This window comes from Thalassophryne amazonica, chromosome 2 (genome assembly GCF_902500255.1).
Source record: "Thalassophryne amazonica chromosome 2, fThaAma1.1, whole genome shotgun sequence".
In the NCBI taxonomy this organism is placed as follows: Eukaryota; Metazoa; Chordata; class Actinopteri; order Batrachoidiformes; family Batrachoididae; genus Thalassophryne; species Thalassophryne amazonica.
The window spans coordinates 103,734,084-103,760,921 of record NC_047104.1 but is presented as its reverse complement, the minus strand read 5'-3'; the positions used below and the strand labels follow the sequence as shown (position 1 = coordinate 103,760,921).

Here is a 26,838-nt window from a genome sequence, read left to right as displayed (position 1 = left end):
CTTCGCCCGCTATTATAGACTGAATGTGGCTGCTCCTCCTGCGGTGACTTCGGCGGTGTTGTCTGCCTCCACTCCCCACTGCTGATGCGAGGTGAGTGTGACTCTTTGTGACCTTGTTGGTATTAAGTCATCCAGGTGCTAAAGCACCGCCCTCTGGCGGTCAGGAGGAATGAAATAGAACGAGAGTTACGAATGTAACTACGGTTCTATGAATTCCAGATGACAGCCAGAGTTGCTTGTCACTCAGAGTCTTGCGAGTTCATTCCGAAAAGCGAGCGCTGGGTGTGCCTGGTATATAAAGACAACCAGTGACGTCACCCAGGTCACATCCAATGGCGTGACTTCTATTATATTTATTATATAATTATTATATTCTTGACCTCTGTGCTGCGCACATGTAGTTATCCAGGTGCTAAAGCACCGCCCTCTGGCGGTCATCCGGAATTCATAGAACCATAGTTACATTCGTAACTCTCGTTTTATCGTGATCAGACATTTATTAGTAGGACGTCAGCCGAAGGCGACTCACTTCAGCTATGCCAGAGCAAAGCACACACCGAGCCATTCGTGATTGTCTGGAAGTCTTTGTGTGTGTGTGTCTGTGTGTGTGTGCATGCGTGCGCGCGTGCGTGTACACAGGGTAGTAAGGCTGAGCTCACCGTGGAGAACAAGTCAAAACAGCCCAGCCTGCTGATGACACAGTACACCTCCGGAAGGCGAGGTCCTTTTCCACTTGGCTGCAAAGGAAAGTGACATGAAGTAAGTCAGTGCTGGATGAACCATCTGCTCTTCTGTGAAGATGGTGACATTTGAGGATATACTCAAATAACATAATAATAATTATTATTATTATCATTATTATTATTGTTGTGTTAAACTACCTACAAGCACAATTAGTTTTCTCACGTAAGAACAGTATCAAGTGAGACACAAACTCAAAATGACACTGAAATCCATTCCTAATCTTTGAATATATCCCGCTGACAAGCTGCTAATCAAACAGCCATCAAAACAAACTCTGTGATGGAGCCAGCTAAAGGTCACTCTCTGATAAAGATATAACAATAACAACATTAATTTAAATAATATTAATAAGAGCTGAGGTGGTTTGGTGATCTGGTGAAGATGCTTCCTGGGTGCTTCCCTAGGGAGGTGTTCCAGGCACATCCCGCTGGGAGGAGACCCCGGGGAAGACCCAGGACTAGGTGGAGAGATTATATCTCCACAATGGCCTGGGAATGCCTCAAGATCACGCAGCCAGAGGTGGTTAATGTGACCTGGGAAAGGGAAGTTTGGCGTCCCCTGCTGGAGTTGTTGCCCCAGCGACCTGATCCCGGATAAGCAGTTGAAGATAGGTGTATGTATGTATGTATGCAAGTATTATAATATAATAATAATAATAATAATAATAATAATATCATCCTCACAAACTGAAAACAGAAAAAATCTAACTATTCAAAATAAATATATATATATATATATATATATATATATATATATATTTGTGTTTATTTAGATCATTTCATTACTTTTCAGGAAATACAGTGTGGGTCCTAATGAAAATATTCAGACATACAGTAATTCTCTTATTTAACGTGGGTAACCAACAAAAGTCTCAATGAAGGACTTATTTCCAGAACGGCCCACAGCGCATGTCTCTCACTCCTCCCCAGCACTGTTGTTAAGAGTGCCAGTTGGGAGCGTGGCTGCAATCGGCAAGTGAACCCGAATTGCTGGCGTCCCAGTCCAGTGTGCAAGCCGTTACGGCACCACCTCCCTACTAATATTCATGAATGTGTCAAATTTCAATCCAGATAGAACTTCATATGTGGTTAGAAAAAAAATCTAATATGTTTCATAGGGGTGACTGCAATTCAATCACTGCATGGTAACAAATAGGGAAAACATACAGAAGAGCAGACTAGGAGCCTCAACAGAGGGCTGTTCTCTCTAAGTGCAATTCCAGGTATTAACATAATAGATTAAAAACATATTATTTGTTTAAACTGTAGGACAGTAACAGACTGAGAGGCTCAACAAAGAAGCCTTTTACCTCTAACATGAAAGCCAGTTTAGTCCATTTGTCTTTGAAATGGCTCATTCTGTAGTATAAGACTTTGAAATATCAAGTTTTTTTTAGAAAAACTGCACTGTTTTGTATTCAATGCCAGAATCAACTGCTTTCATTTTATGAAAACTTTCAAGTAATCCTGCAAAAACATCTTTAAAATTTGATGTCTCTGTCCCGTAACAGAAAGCATAAAATTTCAACTAGAAATTTTATGCTTTCTGTTTTAGTCCAAACATTCTCAACATCTGTTGTGAAAACTGATGCATGTAAAATGTGCTGGCTGTTAAACAACGACAAAATACTGGCCTTTCATCCACACACACACTGACATGCAAAGTTGTCTATTCCAGGTCAGTACCAAAATTTTCACTACTTTTTGAAAAAAATTTAATTATAAGTCTGAGAGTTATTTATGATTAAAGTCAGAAAAGGCAAAACTTCATTCAAAATGTTATGTCACCAATATGATCACAATCCTCCTTTCTGGGGATTTTTTTTGTTTTTGTTTTGAACCTCATGGGTAAAAACTGACAAGCTGCCATGACATACTTGTAAAACTGGTTTCTAACTAAAAGCACCTTCATACTTGCATGCATTTAACCCCTACACTGTCGTGCAATTCGTCGTGCTAATGCAACCCACTTTGTTCCGCTAGATGCTCCGCTTTGTGCCGCTAGACGCCACTGTGTTATATAAAATAATTATTTCATAGCAGATTAATCAACTGCTGTCAGAACTTGGCTGATGAAACTACCTCTAATCGCTCTGGAATCACAGAGGAATTTTCTACAGCTGCAGCTGTTCTCGTGTGCTTCATGACATGGAGAATGCATTTGGAATAATTTCAAAGGTAATTATTTGAAATATTTATTTTTAATAGGTTGGTAGTTTCATTTTCATTCATTCTCATGAGTATCTGTAAAATTATGTTCATGATAGATTTAACATCTCATCATAATCGTTCGGATGATGTGCGCTGCGCTGACGCAATGACTCGTGCTGACACTCAGTGTTTTTGAATTGTTTGCACAATATTCACATGTAGTTCACAAAATTACTGTGTGCCAGAGATTTTGAACATTTCATAATTTTCTTTGTGCACTTGCATGCAGTCATGCAGTTTACAATGGTTTACAATGAGATTATTCTCTGGTACAGCAGATTGCGTACCGGTGCAAGTGCAACTGTCAAAGCACCTTTAGACTAGCATGTGCAGCATGGCATGGAATACACTATCAATTATGACTGAAATCTAAAATGGAAACAAGGCCAGGGAGGGACACAACTAATAAACATAGGACAACAGAGACAACAGAGGCATCTTCCTGATCCTTTCTGTGTGGAGTTTGCATGTTCTCCATGTGTTCGGGTGGTTCCCTCTGAGTGCTCCAGGTTCCTGCCACTTCCTAAGACATGTGGGTTAAGTGAACTGGTGACTCTAAACTGGGGGTAGGTGTGAACGTGTTAAGCCTTATTTATGCTTCTGCAACTCCGTAACTCTGTGGCCATGCAATGATGTCGACGTGGGCGTATCCCTTTTAAAGTTCTCTGTCGGGTTGGTGGGTGTCACAATGCAATTTATCGCTTGAATAGTAGGGGGTGCAACATGGAGAACAAGGCAGAGACTTTCTTTCCGCCTGCACGACCACTTTTTTTTTTTTCTTACTTTTTCTGGACCAATTTGTCCCTCAATGAGCTCCACTTCTTTATGCAATGATCAACCACCAAACTAATGTTACGTGCAATTTCCCTCCATGAACTGCAAGTTATTTGAGCATCTTTGTAGTTTTTCAGCTACATGTTGCAAAGTTGGTTATATTTGAGGGCATTTCTGTCAAACGTTCTTCTATTTGATTCATGATCAAAATGTGATCAGCATTTTCACTGCAAACACTGTTAAATGACAGGACAGGAAGGCTTGAAACCGGAAACGTGACCAATCACAGCCCTTGCGGTCTCCGTCGTTTCGACATGTAGGTTCAGTTTTTGGGAGGTGCATGTCAGACGACAAAGAGGGACTCGGAGAGGGTACGCAGCAATGTAGACGGCTCTGCGTCACTACGGAGCTGTGGAGATGTAGAAACATAAATCAGGCTTTAGTCTGTCTATGTGTGGCCCTGCTATAGACTGGTGTCCTGTCCAGGGTGTACCTCACAATGAATGAAAATCTGCTGAAATGTTTTTAGAAAATACTTTCATTTACAAATGGCCATCTCTGACAAAATGTCTCTGGTATACTTGCATCATAACAGTTCTTTGGATGTGGAATGCTGCAAAATTAATAGCCTTTTTATTTTCATTTATTTATTTAATTTATTTATTTTTACAATAAAATGCATCAGTTCCATGAGTAAAAGATGCAGACACTGATAGTTACATACGGAAACAACATTTTCACTGCACCTATTTGGAAATTAAGGATAGATACAGTAGAAAAACTAACTGTGACATTAGTTTCCAACATTATTCTTCATGTCACTGTGTTTTATTCAGAATTTGGTCAATGGTTAAATGAAGAAATGACTTAGTCATTTAGAGTAGTTGAGAATATCAAAACTTGCATTCATATTTTTGGCCTTTTTTGTTTTCTTTTTGTTTTTATTTTTAAATATTTTGTTTATCGTCAGATCTGAGGCTGTAATTTTTAAGCCATTCTGAGGAATACCAGTGGAATATTTCAGGTGGGAAACAGAATGCAAACGTGCATGAAAACCTAACAAAGTACTGGGAAAATGTGCCCACTCAGCGAAGAACCCAGTTATATTTACTTGATTTGTCAAAATGAGTCAGTGGTGAAGCTAAAGTTTAAATGTGGCTTTATTAAAATAATTTTTCCCAGTTGGAAGTCAGAAATTCTCAGTTCCCAGTTTGACTATAACATGAACTTTAAATCTTGTGCATGTATTTCATCCTTCATGTCATCTGTAAAATGTCACGGAGCAAATTCACTATATTTGCCAAGGAGCACAAAAAAAAGAAACATTTTGCCAGCAATAAAATTAGATTAATTTTGTGATACATCACAGAAGGTACTTCATAGTAATTATTCAAAATAAAGTTAATTTAGTCAATTAATGGAAAATTTAACAGTACTGCACCTTTAACTTATAAGTAGTTTTGCAAACCACCCATCAACAAAACAGAGAAGGAAATCTGACCTAATTCACACATTTACATTTTGTCAAGTTGTATAATTTATTTAGTTACAAAATGCATCATCAGATAAGGTCACTCTATAAAAATATGGAGATAAGTTGTTTTCATATTGTAGCTGGAATCTCAAAATCTAGGGTGTCATTTAACGTAAAAGTCTTTCATGTGGATATCCACTTCCTCAACACAGGTGGTTTATCTGCTTGTAATGCTCGTATGGAGCATCCTCCGCGCACTCACGGGCCGCTCTGTGATTTCAGACACAATGGGCACATCATGACACACAAATATACAAATGAAGACAGGCGCTCAGGACGCACCAACCCATTTGTCCATATTAGGTATACAATTTTCTCCTCTTGTTTCTCCTTCACTTTTCCAAATGGATGATTAAATCAAATGTGGAGCTTGATTCAAGTCCTCAGGAATGTTCGCTGACTGCCAACAGCTGAGAGACAGCGGGGAGGAAGCAAAGTTACTTCAGGGAGAGCAGCTCATCTCTTCCTCTACCTTCATTAAAATCTGCTATCAACATGAGCTTCAGATCAACAGACAAGATTAAGAGCAACCAAAAGCTCGAATTAAAAACATTATTGTCATGGAATTCACAAGATTTCCTGCGATTATCCAGCACATATACGGCATCCAACTGTGCAGACACTGGCGGCAACCCTCTGACAATATACAGGTTTTGTAACTGTAAACATACTCAGCAATAACAAAAGGTAAACAAAATCACCACAGAAATCCCACACAGTCATGCTCGCTACCCACAAGCGAAATGGGAGGATCAAAAAAAAAAAAAGCTTCAAAGTGCTCACCAGCCTCAAAATAAAGAGGAAATGCTCCACAATGGCAACATTTTTTTCCACCGTTTGTCTCTGCACCATTCAGGAAGTCTCACTGCATCCAGTGAGTCTGGATTTCATTTTTCCGAGTTACATTTTTCTTGTAAGTTTGAAGTTTTGTCTGTTATTCTTGTTTAAAATACCTTTGCTGACATCAAAAATGAAATTACTGTTCTTTGACGGCGGCTTGTGGTTAGCACTGCTCACAAGTAGAAGGTCCTGGGTTTGCTGGTCCTTTCTGTGTGGAATCTGCATTTTCTCCCTGTGTTTTTGAATGTGTTTGTGTACATGTGTTAGCCCTGCAACAGACTGACAGCCTCTCCAGGATGTACCCAGTCTCTCACCAAATGACTGCTGGGATAGGCTCTAGCCCACCCGTGATTCTTAACTAGAATAAGCGGGTTTGGAGAAAGGAGGATGGGCCTGGCCTCAGGTCGCCAAACTTCATATTTCACTGGCTCAACAGACCAGCAGAGAAATCATGTGCTTAGGTTTAAAATGCAGCCATACCCAGACTGACAATTACATGATGACCTCGTGATGAAACAAGCTCCCCATGACCAGCTACTGCAATAACGAGCATCTAAATTTGTTCTATTTTTTTAAACATTTAATTATGTTTTTCCTCATATATAGAAAGCATATGCTTGGCATGTTAGTGACAAACACTGGTTTGCTAAATTCACTGGCACTTGCCTCCAGTATCAGCGACTGTGTCTGACCACTGCATGTGCGCGGCAATCAGTGGTGTTTAATGTAATGCAACGTGTAAAACATAGACGCAATCTGCTGCTTCATACCCAGTGCATTACCAGCTTTGCCCCCCCCCACCCCCCACCTTAATCATCAATTTGGGGTTTCTGAAATGCCTGGTGCTTTCCAACCTCTCACACACACGTTGTGTGTGGGGGGTGTTAGTGGTGTGTAAGGGGCAGTCACACGACAAATGAAGTTACATGGCAAGTACTTTGAACATGGCCAAAACATTCGGCACACCCTGATGAGTGCTGGTGTCACATACTAAGATTACCCCCATACCAGATTTGTATATTCACTATCTGCACATGCATGAAAAATGGGAAGTTTGTTCTGTACTGAGTTTACTCGTTCTGTCTGCGTTCTGTCAGGACTGAGGCAGTGACGAGAGCTTTAATGGATGCTGGCCCTAAACCCTAGGACGCCAAACTGACCTCAGGATGCCGTACCTATTTCAGACCTGGAGGCAGAGACTAAGCACCAAGATGGACAGTTTATAATTCAATAACAGACTCTGTTTTTGCTTCTTTTCTGCTGTTGTTGTTTTTTCCTGCTTTTTCTTTGTTTTGTTTCTTCTGTTTTTTCCTCATCTTTTGTAAAAAACCTTGTAACTGTTAGAATGTCTCAAGCAGTGGGTCATCCCCTCCCGAGTCTGGTCTGTTTGAGGTTTCTTCCTCATAAACACCAGAGGTAGTTTTTCCTTTTCCTTTTTTCCTTACCACTGTCACCTTGGTAAGGTTAGACCTTACTTGTGTGAAATGCCTTGAGGCAGCTTTGTTGTGTTTTGGCACTATACGAGGTCTGTCAGAAAAGTATCGGACCTTTTTATTTTTTGCAAAAACCATATGGATTTGAATCACGTGTGATTGCATCAGCCAAGCTTGAACTTTCGTGCGCATGCGTGAGTTTTTTCACGCCTGTCGGTTGCGTCATTCGCCTGTGAGCAGGCTTTGTGTGAGCAGTGGTCCACCCCTCTCGTCGGATTTTTATTGCGAATAAATGTCTGAACGATTTGGAGCTTTGCTGCATCAATTTTTTCCAGAAACTGTGAGAGACCTCCAGGTGGACACCATTCGGAAAATTCTGTTGGCTTTCAGGGACGATTTTATGGGGATTACACAGATTAAGGAGTGCTCCAGCCGGTTTAAAGACCGCCCACAGCTGCTGAGAGTGCGCTGCGCTCCGAGCGCCGATCGACAGGCTGAATCAACCAGATCATTTCCAACGTGAAGGCTTTGTTGATCTGGGACGTCGTCTGACTTCCACAAAAAAAGGCAGAAGGCGTGGACATCAGCACTTTTTCGGCACATTCCACTGTTAAAGGAGTTTTTTTCATGGAAAGAGAAGCGGAGGGATGCGCCACCGAGCCGCTCATGGCGCGGGACAAAACCACCTCCTTGTTGGTCTCACAGGACGGCTTTGAGATGGCTTTCAGATGGCTGTGGGTGGGTTTTCAGTCGTGTGACTAACTGAGAAATTGTGGATGAGCCTGGACATGCCAGAACATGTCCTGTGAGGCTTCATCACGGCGTTGCTTTGCGCCATGCGGAGGAATTCCACGCGTCGCGGAGGAGCCGCATGGCGCAAAGCAACGTCTGTCTCAATGTGCCAAAAAAGTGCTGATGTCCACGTCTTCCGCAATTCCTGTGCTAGTCAGAGGACGTCCCGGATAAAACACAGCGTCCAGTTTGGAAATGAACGGCACATTCCACTGTTACAGGAGTTTTTGTCATGGAAAGAAGAGCGAAAAGAAAAAAAGAAAAAAAAAGAAAGAAGAGTAATCCCACCACAGGTTAGACTTTGTTCAAAGCAAAATAATTATCAACGTATCCCAGTCTGAACTTGCATACAAATAAATAAAATCCATTTTAAAAACATAGAAAGGTTAAACTCAGTAAAGAACAAGCTTCCCCTCTGTCGCACATGTATGGATAGCGGATATAAAAATCTGGTATGAGGGTAATCTCAGTATGTGACATTGTGTGACGTATGTCTGGTGAGTAGCAGCAGGTTTGATGGCCTCTGAATGCCACAAACATGCCGTCTGTGTGAGAGGGGCTTAAGTCAGCCTTCCATTGCCATGTTTAGGACCCAACTGACATCCTGATTCCAAATACATGGTTATTTGGTTCAACTGTCTACAGAACCCCCCCCATGCCACCTTCACCATCCTGATAAAAACCACATCAACAAATAAATAAATGAAATACATCTCAAACTGTAATGCCACAAAAGAGAGATTAATCAATTAGAACTTCAACTTACAAGATACATTATATATTAGCCTTGTTTCAGTTAGCCAACTGGCTTTCAGATCAGAAAACATATTTGCAAGCCAGCTAGCAGGCCAGAGTATACAAGAACATACCCAACATAGTAATCTTGAAATGTGATTGTTAAACAATATGACAATCCACAACATGGTTCGCATTTGTTTTAATCGCAGGGTGATTCACTTGAAATTCTGAAGGCCTCAGAGATTTTTCACTCAGAGACAGCAGGGAGAAATGTGATTGAAAAAGCAAAGTTCTAATCTGAATATATAGGCTGATCTGGAAGCAGTACAACTCAGAAAGAGTAGCAATGAAATCAGTTCATTGCTATAAATAAATTATAGAAATAATAAAGAAATTATTGGATTGATTTTTGCCAAATACATGTAACATGGAATTATGTTAAATTAAATTATGGAAATAAATTTACTGATTCTGACACCATCAAGGCCATCATAGAAGGCCTTCCTGGCCCTGATGGCCCATGTCTGATATCGTATTTCACAATAAAATCAAGGACCCTGCAGGAAAATTGTATCACATATTTAAATTAAAGTGTCAGGCACAGAGAACAGCACTCAGCAGGGTGAGAGCAGAGAATCGGGAGTTGAACAGTGGCTTACCAGAAGGCGTCTACAGTACCCGAACCTCCTGCTGCCGTCCTCTCCGGTCAGCATGAAGGAGAAGGTCTCGCTGCAGCAAATGAAAACACATCACAGTCAACGACAAGGGACAAGTGCCTCAAAGGTAGTCATCTTCACACAATAAACAAGAGTGATCAGGAGATGACATATCCCCCCAGTCCCCACAAATCAGGAATACAAAGTGTTGGGGAACCCCCCCGCCCGAGTACACCTTTATGTTAAATATGAATGAAATTGGTCAACTGGTTCTTGAGATATCCCACTAAAAAACAAAAACGGACGAACAGATGGAAATGCTGATCACTATATCCCCCCGTATTTCATACTGGGGGGATAAAAACTGAGAAACTGAGCAGCTGTCATCACTGAGAAACAAGTAAACAATGGAATAAATGGCTAACAGCGGCAATCAAAAGCGGTGTTGTGATCTGACTCAGTCTCATATTTGCAATGGCTTAGCAGCTCTAGTAAATAAATAAAGATTTTATCCAACATGCCATCATCAAGGGCGTTGGGTGGTTGCAGGGTGATAACAACAACATCCTTAAACTGTTTTTGGAAACTGCATGATAAAAAAAAGGCCGTGTTGACAGCATATATTGCTGCAGGGGAGGTGATGGTCTAATGGTTAAAGCGTTGGGCTTGAGACCAGAGGATCCTTGGTTCAAATCCCAGCCTGACCGGAAAATCACTAAAAGCCCTTGGGCAAGGTCCTTAATCCCCTAGTTGCTCCTGGTGTGTAGTGAGCACCTTGTATAGCAGCACCCTCCTAATGTGAGGCATTATTGTAAAGCGCTTTGAGTGTCTGATGCAGATGGAAAAGCGCTATATAAATGCAGTCTATTTACCATATGGCAGTTATGTTGCCATACGTTGGGCAACTGAAATGTTGTTGAGCATACCTGGTGTAGTCTGACACAGGACTCCAGTCTTTTGCATCTGGAAAGCAGAATTGAGGAATGGCTTTGAGTCTCTGTTCTGCCTCCCTCATCTGTTTGGTGGGCCTCTCTAGCTGGAGAGCACAGGAGAGGAGAAGAGAGGTGGTGTGAAGAGCTTTGACCAGCTTAGTTATACTCATATTGTTTCTGTCCTCTTCTACGAAGATTTCTCCCATTAAAAAAAACTTCATCCTTTTCCTCCACCAAGAGCTACACGTAGAACATGGTGTGTGTGAAAACTCTTCTTCAGCATCTTGCTCAAGGACACATTAATGCTGCATTTACACATAACGACAACAAGTCACGAATGTTACGAAGTATACATTCTTGACCGCTCATCACAAATGTGATGATTTGAGGCAGAGGCGTCAGGTGTCCTCTGGAACTGCTGCAATCGTAACCACGCATTACGATTAATGGCAAGTGTTGCTGGAGAATCACCAGGAACCATTACACATGGTCAAGAATAATGTTCCGCGCTGTTTCGTGCAGTAGCGTGGAACAGCGCATTGTTACATTCTGTCACATTGGGCCTCATGTATCAACGTTGCGTACGGCGATATTTGAGCGTATATGGGGTGTACGCCAAAACGGCTGCGCTACTTGGCCTTTATCAATGTGGTCGTTGGCGTACGCTGCGCTGAAAATATACACCAGGTCGAGAGGTGGCGTAAATTATACACCAAAATGAACCAGCGCTGGAATCCACATAAAAATGAAGATGATCAACATGATAAACAGTGCCATTATACAAATCAATGCATATGTTACATAAATAACACTTTCCTGATTATACTACATAATAATCAATACAAATCCCGCTTTTGCGGGATTGTTATGGAGCACGATCTGTGGCCACAGCGCTGACTGCAAAGACAGCACTGCACGCCCTTTTCTCCAGACTTCGAGCCTGGAGCCAGAGCAGCGCTGAGCTTAACTTCATGTGGTGTGATCGTTTTAGACTATGAAATTGATAATAACAATTGTAGTTTCGTCATTCCCTTAATTCGCCTGTGCTGCAATCAGGTTTTGTCGTCTCCATTCGGTTGTCACAATAAAATAAATACAGAAATACATTTAAAAAATAAAGAAATCTGACAGATTAGGCATGTCTGATTAATTGAGCGAGCAAATATCCACATGTCAAGAATTATTGACATGTGAAAAGAGAATACAGTGGTCCCTCGCTATAACGCTGTTCACCTGTCGTGGCCTCGGAGTCTCGCGGAGTATTTAGTCCAATTTTGCATGCCTTTTTTTTTACAGTGTTCTGCGTATCTGTTTATAAGAATCTTGTCGCCCAGAAGAAAAAAGATAACTGTGTTTGTCACACGGAAACAAACACCTGCTGCAGCGAGATGTGAGTGGGAAAAGGCGCAGCATCAGGACGCAGAGGCCCGATCTGTGAAATACTGGTCAGTCACTATTAATAATTTCTTATGTGTCCGACCTCGTTCGTTGATCGTTAAAATTAATTCCTTAGTTCTAAATGCCATCATAATTATTTATAGGAAAACTTTCTATTTTTATTTCTCAAACAAATGTTTGGGCCTGAAAACAGTTTGGTTTTATTTTCCTACTAAGGTTTGAACTTTGAGAGTGTTTACACACGAGAGAAAAGTGAGAAAATGTTCATGCCTGATTGAGAAAGTGTATAAACTGTGTAGTGAGGGGTTTTACAGCTTTGAAACGTCTATAATAATTGTAAAAAATAACGCTGCCTAACGTCGCGGTTTTGCGTATTTCGGGCTATTTTTTAGAACGTAACTCCAGCGATTAATGAGGGACCACTGTAACACTTTATTGATTATATACTACAAAACAATTGATACGACGGCCGCTTTTGACGCTCTATTGGCACACGTCGTGATTGGTGAAGTTCTTTTTCATTACCGTCTTCCTGGCTTCCATGTCGTAAAATGAGGGTATGTCTGAAGCGGAGTCTGAATATTTATGGCGTGTTTATTATAATTACGGTCGTTTCCACCCGCCGCATTTATCAAGATCACGTCAGGCGTACGCCAGAAATGGGCAGGTGCGCACTGCTTGATACATGTCACGGCGACTTTGGTGTATTTCAAGGTTACGCCGTAAATTTACGCCACAAGTGTGCAACATTGATACATGAGGCCCATTGTGAATGAGGTGGTTTGTCTCCACACACACACACCCATATTCATCCATCAGCTGCTGAACAATTCAGATCACTCCAGTTTGCTCCTCAAAATTCACAGCAGAAGAACTTTGTGATTGCATGCTTAGTTGGGCTCTGTGCCGTGGATTGGTGCAAAAAGGAGGAGGAGATGGAGAGAGTCAGATGTGTGGCTCCAGGCTCTTATCTCGCGCATTTTCCCAAACATCAGGCACATGCAGCAGGTGGAATACCTGCCAGAGTGCACTGAGGAGCTTTGGAAAGAGACTTTAAGCCAACTTGGCATCACTGTCCTTCTTCAGCATACTGCAGCAATGAAACTGAATGCGGTGCAGCAGGATTTAATTGTGCGCATGTCAGAGAAGAACGCTGTCACGTTATTAAGGATCATCACTAATCAAGATGGATCAACACGCTCAGTTGTGACCTCCACAACATGAGGCAAAATAAGGATGGTGCATGACATTCATGGAAGATTTTTTTGATAGCCAAAAACATGCTCCATGACAATCACGAATATCATGCACCAACATGCACTATTAAGAAACCTATTCAGATGCATTAAGTAACGTTGAGAATGCCAGAAATGTGCCAAGAATGACGAAAACATGACATTCGTAACGCATCCTTCCTATGTGTAAACACAGCATAACATATACGGTAGCTGCACTCTGGGACTGAAACTACAGACTTTGCTTTGTGGCCAGCCTGCTCTACCGACTGAGATATGTGTAGTTACCATTCAAGCAGAGTTAATTTTGACTACAATCAAAACTGAACACTGACTCTATTGGCACACGTACATCTGCCACAGAGCACTATTAAAAATGTAAATCTTAAATAACTTAAAAAAATAAAAACTTCTGAACTAGACGTTCTAGTTCAGAAGAAGCCAAAGAAGCCTCTGCCAAGACCAAATGTCTGAAAACTCTTCTGGATGCTGCATACAAAATATGGCCTGCAGCAAATTCAAAATAAAATTCATAATTTTTTAAGACAATATCCTTCTGCTCACCAAACTCATCAACATCCTCTCACAACATTTCAAGTTAAATGTTGCAATGTGCCAATGACTATGACGGATCTCAGTTCCAGAATACATTCCGATCACCTCCAAAATTGAATCACTTATTTCTCTGAAGTATCTGCTCACCAAATTACATTGAAATCCATTTTCTGATTTGGCCTGCAAAAAACAAACAGTGAAACAGTGAAACAGCAAAACAGCTGTAAAGACATTAACTCCTTGGCAGAGGTAATAACTAAACATCACACTGCTGAACAAACAAATCCCAGGCAGTCATATTAAACCGTCAACAGACTCCAGGAATCCATATATGCTGTTTGTTACAACAAATCACACACCCTATGCAGCATAAAAAATGATGTTTTTCCATGTCAATATTAATATAATGAAGAGTTTAAAGCTCATCACCTCATATGCAGTATATAGGAGTGTGTACATTACACACTCAAAAGTGAACTCAAAAGTGTACCTAAAAGAACAATTTATTATTGACAGGTACTGCACAGAACTATGCAGTTTTAGCTTAATTTTGACAAACCAAAAACTCTTTATAAAATGTAAGCCTGCTCATTAGCTACTAATTATCAATACATAAAGCAAGCAATATGTGTGACCAATTTTTGATGTTAAAATTACATAATTTTTTTTAGGTAGTCTCCTGTAATTCATGAGAAAATCAGGTTGTATTTATTATGATTTTTTTTCATCATTTCATTACTGAATGAACATCAATTGCCTGGGTTTGTCATCTACAAAGAAATCAAATATTTAAAATTAGGTTTGTAACTTCATAAGTGATTAATTTCTTTAATGAAATAATGTCTCAAATGTATTTTTTAATGTGGGGATTAGGCTGAGTTCCTGCAGTGAGAATGGGCCTGTACAGGTAGTGTGAGCAGGATTCAAAACCAGCTCTACACCAGGTCCAGATGAACATGAGTTTTAACTGGAAAAAAACTGAAAGTTTCTGCCAACACCTGTGTTATTAGGAATAATAAATATTTTCCAAGCAATTTTAGCAAGTAACTGTAAGCTGCATACACTTAACTTGAAACTCATTCTGTATTCAACCTGCATGATTTTTCATATTGAAATCACTTAATATAATAGAAAACCCTGTTACAGTATAATTTGATAAGCAATTATATAAAGTATGATTTAAACAGCCCAGTCTCACACTTTTTTGTGCTCCCCTCACAAAATAAGTCATATTTTCGTGACGCTTTTTTTTTATTTTACGATTTCTAACCCTACCCATTCCTCTAATGAAAATATGGCACTTATCATGGCGGTAACATGAACCATTGATTAATTTACTTTTCGTGATGCTATTATAAAATGGTGTGAGAGTAGGTTGTAAAACAATCACTCAGGATTCTTGGTGTATCAGGTGTAAAAGGTGTTTTGAGGGAATCAGCAGGATTAATCTACAGCAGTCACGTCTTTACCTTTGGGAACTGATAGGTGACCTCTGGGGTGTAGGAGTTTTTGCTGGGTTTCTTTTTCAGAGAAACAACCACAAAATACTCAAAGAGTTCTCTCTCCTGCCACTCAATGAGCTGGAGCTCCAGTGTGCGGTAACTCGGGGCCCGTCGGAGGATGGACTGCAGTTTCAACAATCTCTGGGTGTGAGCTGTGATGAAGACCCAATGTCAATACAAAAAATTCTTTGATAGCATAATTTACACTAAAGTTGTATATTTAAGGCTAGCAGTGTATTGAGCACTGGCAAGAGACACGGGCAAGTCAAGTCTGGTAGCATGCACTGGTGCTATAAGTCACCACATCCACACCACGGAACTGCCCTGGGTCTTAGAGGGCAACCACCCAGGCAGACAACCAATCAATTCCCACCTCTTTAAAGAAACCGTCTATCTGCTGCAACCAGATGGAGCATGGGTGTCCTCTTGGTGTTTTCCGGCTGCCAGAGTCATCAACAGTGCAGCAACTGTGTGTTTGATCAAACCCAGTGAAATGTGCCACATGGCTAGAATGTTATAGCTCACGCTCCTTCACAATGCAAATGGTAATCATCATCAGAGTCTCCCTAAGGAACCTCTTGTTTGACATAAATTGACACAAAGCCATTTCAATGGTACCCAATCATTCTCCAAAGATAAAGTGTACCAAAGACAGTTATTGGTCAACTGAGGTCACTAGTTACTGTCCAAAAACACTAAACATTTGGAACTTCATTCCATTAGAAAGATACTGGCATCACCAAACACCTCTGTCCAGTGACCTCATGACTGCTTAAGTATGATCCAGGACCAATCACAAACCCAGACAACTCTGATTCCTCAATCAGCTTCTCAAGTGCTGCAACCAAGGTATCCATTGATTCTGCAACAATCACTACATCATCCATAAACTCAAGGCCAACAAACCTTTCCTTCCCAATAAAAGCACCTAACCTGTTGGTTTCCACAACCCTACCCAACACCCATTCCATGCAAGCACTGAACACTATAGGAGCCAAAACACACCCCAAAGAAATACTAGTCTTCACTGGGAAAAAATGATTGCCCCTTCTCCATGCAGCACACACACACTACCTGTGTGGAAGCTGGCGATGATATTCACCATTGTCTTGGGGATCAGCCTCTTCACCTGCATCAAACAATTTACATAAACCAGCACAAGCTGCAAAGAAGGACTGCCGATATTCATGCTGATGTTCAATGAGTACAGACACAGCCAAGAAATTTAAATTTCCTCTGAGTTACTATTCACCATGAGTTGCTCCTGTCAAATCAAAGAGATCATTATCATCAGTGTACATTCATATCTGAGATTGATACAGGTGACATATTGTTGTACAGTCTGTTGATAATCCATACATGCAGTGACAGTGTTGTGGCCTGTTTTGTTAAACTTAGAAGCTTAATTTTAAAAACTGATACATTTAACACTCAGCTACAAAAAAAATAAAGTGCTGCAGTCTCTCTCACCTTTGAACCTGTCATCAGAGTCACTCTCACTCTCACTGTTGTCATCTGAAGGCATAAGAACGACATCAAATGTTTACCATCTGCATTAAAAAGCAATTCTATAAATGTGATTATGCTAGTAGTAGATCACAGCTAGAACTCTGTGTGGGTAGCTCAGCTGTAAATATTTACTCTCTTATCCAGTCAGTTGGTAAATGGAATAAAGTGTCTTCACCTCTCACAGATGTCGTCTCAACATTTGACAATGTGAGCTTCTTCAGCCTCTTCTTCCCTCGTTTAGAGCAGTAAATAGAGTTGATTCTCTGGACCAGCTGTAAACACGAGCAGTAAATTATCTACTGGGAAATCTCAACTTTTATTTCTTTTGATTTAAAGTCCTGAGGATGTAAATGATGTGCTGTATTTTGCCCAAAAGATCAGTAAAAAAGCTCTGCAGGTGCTTTAGCATCTTAGTTCCTGGGAAACCTTTGGATATACTGCAAAATGTACTCATTTTGCAACAACTTACAAAAACGAGAAAAGAAAAAAAGCATTACAACTGCAAAATGTTCAGAGACTGGAGGCAAGACAGAAGATGGGCTTATTCCTACTTGAAATAGAACTACTCCTACATAGAAATGTGTTGCATGTTTGAGCTGACTTGTTGCAGTGAACACTAATAGGTACTTACTTCATACCAATTCTGACAGAAATCCTGTACACGGTGGCTGAGATCTTTAGCCAAAGTCCTCAATTTTTTTTATTTATTTATTTTTTTTTTATATAGCAGAAGAAATGGAATCAGCTCAACACCAAGTGAGCTCAGGCACCAAAATCAGTATTAATCTGTCCTCTAGTGACTAATCTTTCATACCTTGCAGAACAATTAAATTAAAAACTGAAGTTTGTGCCCCCGTGACCCGATCCTGGATAAGCAGTTGAAGATGACATGACATGATAGAAGTTTGTGCCCTACGCATGTTTAGTTCAAGTTACAAGACACTCATAGGCAAATCATGTACATTAACTTGCATACACCTAGGGCCAGACTTCAGGTCACCAGCACATTATGCAGAAGACAGGTCGTATCTGACAAACTCCTGCGAGCGTAATATCCAGCATGACAATAACTGAGTGTGTAATTACAGTGTGTACCTTGGGGATCCTCCAGTGCCTGTGTGAAGCCAAACTATCACTCGTGCCACAAAGGGTATCCTCCATCAGGTCACAAGATGAAGCTGACACACCAAGCAACGTCTCATCATGACTGTGGCGTTTAGACAGCTGTGACACTCTGTGGCTTTTTTGATCACTGGTACCAGAGAGGCGCAGGGACTGGCTACTAGGTTTGGAAGGCAACTAGACATGGGGAAAAATAGCAGCAGTTTAGTCCATGTTATGAATTTAAAAAAAAAACATGTTTCTTGTAGCTCATGTATCTTTTGTTTGACTTCAGTGACACAAGGGCTCAGTAATTCTCCCAAAACTCTAAGCTACAGACCACCAAGTTTAAATATAGCAGAGTGCTCCTTGCAGTCATTGTTTTGAGAGGCTCTTATCCCGGATTCAGCACTAAAACTCACTGACGAGACTTGCATTGCAACAGGAAAACATATCAGTCCTGTTTATCACAGGAAAACACATCAGACTTGTCAATGCCAGGAAGTTTAAGGCTTACCTGAGGTGGAGAGTTCAGCTTCCTGTCTGGGGTGGTCCAGGATCTGTTGCTCTCCATTAACGGACAAGACTTCCGACCCAAACTTCTCCGCTTCAGGTCAACATCCTCATAGGGGTTCTCTTTTTCTATGGAAATGCATAAAAATGTAACTCAAACAAAACAACAGCTGTAAAGTTATTACATAACAACAGGAAGTCACTGTAGGGTGAAAGCAGACAAATAGAGGGCAGCAAAGTGTCATAGGGGTAGAAGAAGGCCTCTTTTAAAAGAAAGAAGATATGCAGTGCATCCAGAAAGTATTCACAGCGCTTCACTTTTCCCATTTCAATTTATTTAGTTTATATAGCGCCAAATCACAACAAAGCTGCCTCAAGGCGCTTCAAACAAGTAATGTCAAACCCAGGGGTGGACACTCATGTGTCATGAAAGGCCGAGGCACTGCAGGTTTTCCTTGTTACCAATCACCACAGCAGAATAAAAGCATATTTACATCTTAGCCTATTAGCTATAATTTTATTTTACTACTAGTCTACAGACTAGGTATACATATAATACAATCTTCTCCTGTATGAATATTTAGGTTTTAGAAGCTAACTCCTATAATATTATGTAGTAACTATATTTCTTGTATACAACCCCAATTCCAATGAAGTTGGGACGTTATGTGAAATGTAAATAAAAACAGAACACAATGATTTGCAAATCCTCTTCAACCTATATTCAATTGAATACACCACAAAGACAAGATATTTAACATTCAAACTGATAGACGTTTTTGTGCAAATATTTACTCATTTTGAAATGGATGCCTGCAACACGTTTCAAAACAATTTGGACGGGGCAACAAAAGACTGGGAAAGTTGATGAATGCTCAAAGAACACCTAATTGGAAACAGGTGAGTGTCATGATTGGGTATAAAAGGAGCATCTCCAAAAGGCTCAGCCATTCACAAGCAAAGATGGGGCGAGGATCATCACTTTGTGAACAATTGCATGAAAAAATAGTCCAACAGTTTAAGAACAATATTTCTCAATGTTGAATTGCAAGGAATTTAGGGATTCCATCATCTACAGTCCATAAAATAATCAGAAGATTCAGAGAATCTGGAGAACTTTCTACACGTAAGCAGCAAAGCCGAAAACCAACACTGAATGCCTGTGACCTTTGATCCGTCAGGCGGCACTGCATTAAAAACTGACATCATTGTGTAAAGGATCGTACCGCGTGGGCTCAAGAACACTTCAGAAAACGCAACATCTACACGTGCAAGTTAAAACTCTACCATGCAAAGCAAAAGCCATACATCAACAACATCCAGAAACGCCGCCGCCTTCTCTGGGCCCGAGCTCATTTGAAATGGACAGACGCAAAGTGGAAAAGTGTGCTGTGGTCTGATGAGTCCACATTTCAAATTGTTTTTGGAAATCATGGACGCCATGTCCTCTGGACAAAAGAGGAAAAAGACCATCCAGACTGTTACCAGCGCAAAGTTCAAAAGCCAGCATCTGTGATGGTATGGGGGGTGTGTTAGTGCCCATGGCATGGGCTTACACATCTGTGATGGCACCAACAATCCTGAAAGGTACATCCAGGTTTTGGAGCAACAACAACACATGCTGCCATCCAAGCAATGTCTTTTTCAGGGACGTCCCTGCTTATTTCAGCAAGACAATGCCAAGCCACATTCTGCACGTGTTACAACAGTGTGGCTTCGTAGTAAAAGAGTGCAGGTACTAGACTGGCCTGCCTGCAGTCCAGACCTGTCACCCATTGAAAATGTGTGGCCCATTATGAAGCTAAAAATACAACAATGGAGACCTCAAACTGTTGAAAAACTGAAGTCACACATCAAGCAAGAATGGGAAAGAATTCCACCTACAATGCTTCAACAATTAGTGTCCTCAGTTCCCAAATGCTTATTGAGTATTGTTACAAGGAAAGGTGATGTAACACAGTGGTAAACATACCACTGTCCCAGCTTTTTAAAATGTGTTGCAGGCATCAATTTCAAAATGAGCAAATATTTCCACAAAAACAATAAAGTTTATCAGTTTGAACATTAAATATCTTGTCTTTGTGGTGTATTCAATTGAATATAGGTTGAAGAGGATTTGCAAATCATTGTATTCTGTTTTTTATTTACATTTTACACAACGTCTCAACTTCATTGGAACTGGGGTTGTAAACTGTAGAAACATCTCAAGGATGATCAGCGGAAACAGGATGCACATGAGCTCAATTTTCAGCTTCATGGTAAAGACTGTGAATACTTATGAACATGTGATTTATTAGATTTTTATTTTTTAATAAATTTGCAAAAATGTTAAAAATATCTTTTTCACATTGTCATTATGGGGTATTGTGTGTAGAAGTTTGAAGAAAAAAAAATGAATTTCATCCATTTTGGAATAAGCCTGTAACATAAAAAAAATGTGGAAAAGTGGTGCAGGGGCTGTGAATACTTTCTGAATTCACTGTAAAAGTTAATTCAGAGGTCTCTCCCAGCTGGCTGTAGTAAACTCCCTTTTTTAAAAAAAGAAACAAAAATAGAGTTGCTGTTGGCACTCGGCCTCACTGGCCCCACAGAGCCCATCTAAAATTCCTGCACACAACACTAATGAGGAGTCACTGTCCAGACATGCACACCGTCTACCCTCAGAGATGAAGAAGGCCATTAACTCTATTCTAAGAATTTGGCTTTAATGCAAAAAACCTAAGCTTATTACAATCACTGTGTGACATCTTTAACAAGAACTAATTAAAGCCAGCCACACACAACATGATAATACAAAAGGTATGCATATTACATCAGGATAGTAGTAGAATGGAGGTGATCCTCTTGAGGTTAAAGCAGTAGTCTTAAGACCGGAGGATCCTTGGTTCAAATCTCCATCAAACCAAATCACTGAGGGCCCATGGACAAGGTCCTTAAAGCAACTCCACCGTGGTTTACTGGTTAACACCACTGTCTCACAGCAAGAAGGTACTATGTTCACTTCTGACCCATTCGTTTCTGTGTGCAGTATACATGGTCTCCTAGTGTGTGCTCCCAGTTCCAAAGACCTGCAGCTTAAGTGAACTGGAAACTTTAAATTGACCACTGGTGTGAATGTGTTTGTCTGTCTACATGCATCAGCCCTGTGATAGACCGGCGGCCTGTCCAGGATGTACCAGGCCTCTCACCCAGTGTCAACTGGAATAAGTTCCAGCCCCTCCCCCCTTGTACCTTAATTGGAATAAGCATGTGTAGAAAATGAATACCGTATTTTCCGGACTATAAGTCGCACCGGAGTATAAGTCGCACCAGCCACTTTATCCATTATAAAGAAAAATAAACCATAAATAAGTCGCACCGGAGTATAAGTCGCACCAGCCACTTTATCATTATAAAGAAAAATAAACCATAAATAAGTTGCACTGGACTATAAGTCCCATGGACATACAGGTATGTTAACTTAACATGAAAAGTTCAGATGATAATATTGTGACGGCTACCGTTTTCAGATGCATATTTCACCAGTCGTAACTTACAATCTGCAGAGTATGATTTTCTTTTTGGTGGCATTTTTTCGGGCCTTCTCCGTTGTCTTGTTATCAGTAACGTTGAAATTTTTATTTTTCTATGGTAGTCAGAAGTCGCAGGAACAGTCACACAAGCCTTGAGTGCCCTCTCGTGAGCTGCATTTTACCTACAGATATGTTTGTATTTTGCGGACCACATTGCGAGCCGAACCATGCAGCACCTACCTGCGCAGCTCATGACCACCCAGCGTTGTCGATCCAGCTCCTTCCAAGTGCAGACGCTAATCCTCCGCCATCGCTCAGTGCTCCCATGCAGCTCTCAGCGTCAACTCTGCTCACACTGATATCCAAGGGTTGAAGCTGTTTTGTTAGCCGTCCCGGAATAAACACCATGTTCGTCTGCTTCAAACGCTATTCACAATCTTCGACGCCAGCTCCTTCCAAGTGCACACACTAATCCTCCGCCGTCGCTCACCCGGTGCTCCCACGCAGCTCTCAGCGTCAACTTAATCACTCTGCTCACACTGATATCCAAGGGTTGAAGCTGTTTTGTTCGCCATGCCGGAATAACAGCAAGCACCGTATTCGTCAGCTTCACACGCTGTAGGTGAGGTGAGGAATACGCGTCCAACGTTCTGTTCTCTGATTGGTTATCGCGACCAGCGTGACTTATAGGACAGCCGCCATACTACAGTGTCCATGATGCATTGCATTTCCTTTTCTGGTGGCCATTTTAAAACATAGATCGACTCTGTCACGTAAAATTGTTTTGTTATAGTAAATTAATTGAGATCTTACCGGTATATTTTTCATTTATAAGTCGCACCGGAGTATAGGTCGCACCCCCGGTAAAAAAGTGCGACTTATAGTCCGGAAAATACGGTACGTGGTATAGAAACATGCTGTATTGCAATGTGACATTAATGAGATGGAGACAAATTATAACACTGAATCTTTTACAGTGTGATCTGTGTCATATTTCATCTGTTATACAACCCCAATTCCAATGAAGTTGGGACGTTGTGTAAAATGTAAATAAAAACAGAATACAATGATTTGCAAATCCTTTTCAACCTATATTCAATTGAATACACCGCAAAGACAAGAATTTAATGTTCAAACTGATTAACTTTATTCTTTTTGTACAAATATTTGCTCATTTTGAAACACACAGTGGTAAACATACCACTGTCCCAGCTTGAAACATGTTGCAGGCATCCATTTCAAAATGAGCAAATATTTGCACAAAAAAATAAAGTTTACCAGTTTGAACATTAAATATTTTGTCTTTGTGGTGTATTCAATTGAATATAGGTTGAAGAGGATTTAAAAATCAGTGTATTCTGTTTTTATTTACATTTCACACAACACCCCAACTTCAGTGAAATTGGAGTTGTATGCGAGGTCTGTTAGAAAACTATCCGACCTTTTTATTTTTTTTTTTAAAAACTATATGGATTTGAATCATGTGCGCTTGCATCAGCCAAGCTTGAACCTTCGTGCGCATGCGTGAGTTTTTTCACGCCTGTCGGTTGTGTCATTCGCCTGTGGGCAGGCTTTGAGTGAGCTTGGTCCACCCCTCTCGTCGGATTTTCATTGTCAGGGAAATGGCTGAGCGACTGGAGCAGCACTGAATAAAATTTTTCCAGAAACTGTGAGAGACAGCCAGGTGGAAACCATTCGGAAGATTCAGACGGCTTTCGGTGAGGATACTCTAGTCGTCACAGAGATTAAGGAGCATTACAACTGGATTAAAGATGGCCCACAGTGGCGGAGGGCGCACCGCGCACCGAGCGGCCATCGACAGGCTGAAACGACCAGATCATTTCCGAAGTGAACGCTCTGGTGATGTGGGACCGTTGTCTGACTACCAGAGAAATAACGAAGAGGTGGACATCAGCACTTTTGCGGCACATTCCACTGTTACAGGAGATTTTGTAATGAAAGACGTGCGGAGGAATTCGCGCATCGGGACGGAGCCGCAATGGCGCGCAACAAAAAGCACGTCTGTGTTGGAAACCATTCGGAAGATTCAGACGGCTTTCGGTGGCTTTTCAGTCGAGTGAGTATCCGAGAAATTCTGTAACAGCTGGGCATGTCACAACTTGTCCTGTGAGACTTCCAACACGGACGTGCTTTTTGTTGCGCGCCATTGTGCTCCGTCCCGACGCGCAAATTCCTCCGCACGTCTTTCATTACAAAATCTCCTGTAATAGTGGAATGTGCCGCAAAAGTGCTGATGTCCAACTCTTCTGCAATTTCTCTGGTAGTCAGACGACGTCCCGGATCAACACAGCCTTCACTTTGGAAATGATCTGGTCATTTCAGCCTGACGATGGCCGCTCAGAGCGCGGTGCGCCCTCCGCCGCTGTGGGCCGTCTTTAATCCGGTTGTAACGCTCCTTAATCTGTGTGACACCCAGAGTATCCTCACCGAAAGCCGTCTGAATCTTCCGAATGTTTTCCACCTGGCTGTCTCTCACAGTTTCTGGAAAAATTTGATTCAGCGCTGCTCCAATCGCTCAGCCATTTCCCTGACAATGAAAATCCGACGAGGGGGGTGGACCAGTGCTCACTCAAAGCCTGCCCACAGGCGAATGACGCAACCGACAGGCGTGAAAAAACTCACGCATGCGCACGAAGGTTCAAGCTTGGATGATGCAAGCGCACATGATTCAAATCCATATAGTTTTTTTAAAAAAATAAAAATGTAGAATAGTTTTCTAACAGACCTTGTACAGGCACAGAGGTACACCCCAACAGTGCAAAAAAAAAAAAAAAATCAGCAATTGAAAATGATCACATGACTGGTATCGAGCTTCAAGAAGCCATTTTCTGTTCAGCATTTAGAACAACACTCAGAGCCCTGTGATCCAGATTATACCAAGGGACAGCTGATAGCAATATTCTTAAATTTATAAATTGTAAAAATATAAAGATTCAAACGGAAGGTTGACTGCCATATTGATGAGCAACTCTAAAAAAAAAAAGAAGACGTGCACCGTACACACACAGATGGAGAGAAAAAAAGGGAAAATTAAATGTGCACTGTTCAAAATATATATATATATATATATATATATATATATAAACGAGGTCTGTCAATAAAGTAACGGTCCTTTTTATTTTTTTCAAAAACTATATGGATTTCATTCATATGTTTTTACGTCAGACATGCTTGAACCCTCGTGTGCATGCATGAGTTTTTCCCTGCCTGTCGGTGACGTCATTCGCCTGTGAGCACGCCTTGGGAAGGAGTGGTCCCGCCCCCTCGTCGGATTTTCATTGTCTGGAAATGGCGGAATAAAAAGGACTTTTTTCCATCAGAGATTTTGTCCAGCTCTCCACAATTTCACTGATACTTACTGGACTGGTAAGCATTGAAAGTCGAGATAGACATGTCCAAACTTGTCCTCTGACACGCCGAAACGGAGGTGTTCCTTTGTCTCGCTTCCAAAGCGAATCGGTCTTTACGCGCGAAGCCTCCGCGCGGCTTTCCATGACAAAATCTCTTGTTAAAAGTGAAATCTGCCGGAAAATGGCTGATGTCCAGCTCTTGTGATAACCAGAGACAGAGCACACGACGGTCTCGTATCCACAGAGCCATCCATTTAGAAATGGTTCAGTGGCTTGTGCCGCATCTTCGCAGCTCGGAGCGCGGCGTGCCGAGCATCCTTAAAGGGGTCCTTAAAGCTGTAGTAACAGACCTTATTCTCTGTGAAGCCCGTAACATTTTCACCGAAAGCCAGATAAATTTTTCGAATGGTTTCCAGGTGCCAGTCTCTAACAGCTTCTGAAAAAATTCTGATGGAAAAAAGTCCTTTTCATTCTGCCATTTCCAGACAATGAAAATCCGACGAGGGGGCAGGACCACTCCTTCCCAAGGCGTGCTCACAGGCGAATGACGTCACCGACAGGCGTGGAAAAACTCACGCATGCGCACGAGGGTTCAAGCACGTCTGACGTAAAAACATATGAATGAAATCCATATAGTTTTTGAAAAAATAAAAAGGACCGTTACTTTATTGACAGACCTCGTGTGTGTATATATATATATATATATATATATATATATATATATATGAGGTCTGTTAGAAAAGTATCCAACCTTTTTATTTTTTGCAAAAACCATATGGATTTGAATCACGTGTGATTGCATCAGCCAAGCTTGAACCTTCGTGCGCATGCGCGAGTTTTTTCACGCCTGTCGGTTGCATCATTCGCCTGTGAGCAGGCTTTGTGTGAGCAGTGGTCCACCCCTCTCGTCAGATTTTTATTGCGAATAAATGTCTGAATGATTTGGAGCTTTGCTGCATCAAATTATTCCAGAAACTGTGAGAGACCTCCAGGTGGACACCATTCGGAAAATTCGTGAAGGCTTTGTTGATCCGGGACGTCGTCTGACTTCCACAAAAATGGCAGAAGACGTGGACATCAAGACTTTTTCGGCACATTCCACTGTTACAGGAGTTTTTTTCATGGAAAGAGAAGCAGAGGGATGCGCCATGGAGCAGCTCATGGCGCGGGACAAAAGCACCTCTCACAGGACGGCTTTCAGATGGCTCCCAGGACGGCTTTCAGATGGCTTTTGGTGGCTTTTCAGTCGTGTGACTATCCGAGAAATTGTGCATGAGCTGGACATGCCCGAACATGTCCTGTGAGGCTTCATCACGGCGTTGCTTTGTGCCATGTGGCTCCAAAGCGACACGCGGAATTCCTCTGCTCCTCTTTCCATGACAAAAACTCCTGTAACAGTGGAATGTGCCGTTCATTTCCACACTGGACGCTGTATTGATCCGGGACGTCGTCTGACTTCCACAGGAATTGCGGAAGACGTGGACATCTG

At 41.3% G+C, this 26,838-nt stretch overlaps 1 protein-coding gene across 7 annotated transcripts in view; it reads right to left on the bottom strand.

The window, feature by feature from the left end:
• The window catches only part of dennd2b (DENN domain containing 2B), a 189,901-nt gene that overhangs the window by 54,423 nt on the left and 108,640 nt on the right, over positions 1 to 26,838 (bottom strand). For all 7 annotated transcript variants that reach the window (XM_034191010.1, XM_034191028.1, XM_034191034.1 and 4 more), the window contains 8 exons: positions 18,471 to 18,595; positions 17,948 to 18,151; positions 17,028 to 17,124; positions 16,814 to 16,858; positions 15,311 to 15,495; positions 10,648 to 10,757; positions 9,725 to 9,794; positions 660 to 737 (listed from right to left, as the gene is read on the bottom strand). In XM_034191010.1, the coding sequence (XP_034046901.1) occupies positions 660 to 737; positions 9,725 to 9,794; positions 10,648 to 10,757; positions 15,311 to 15,495; positions 16,814 to 16,858; positions 17,028 to 17,124; positions 17,948 to 18,151; positions 18,471 to 18,595 (914 nt within the window). The remainder of the gene's footprint in view (positions 1 to 659; positions 738 to 9,724; positions 9,795 to 10,647; positions 10,758 to 15,310; positions 15,496 to 16,813; positions 16,859 to 17,027; positions 17,125 to 17,947; positions 18,152 to 18,470; positions 18,596 to 26,838) is intronic.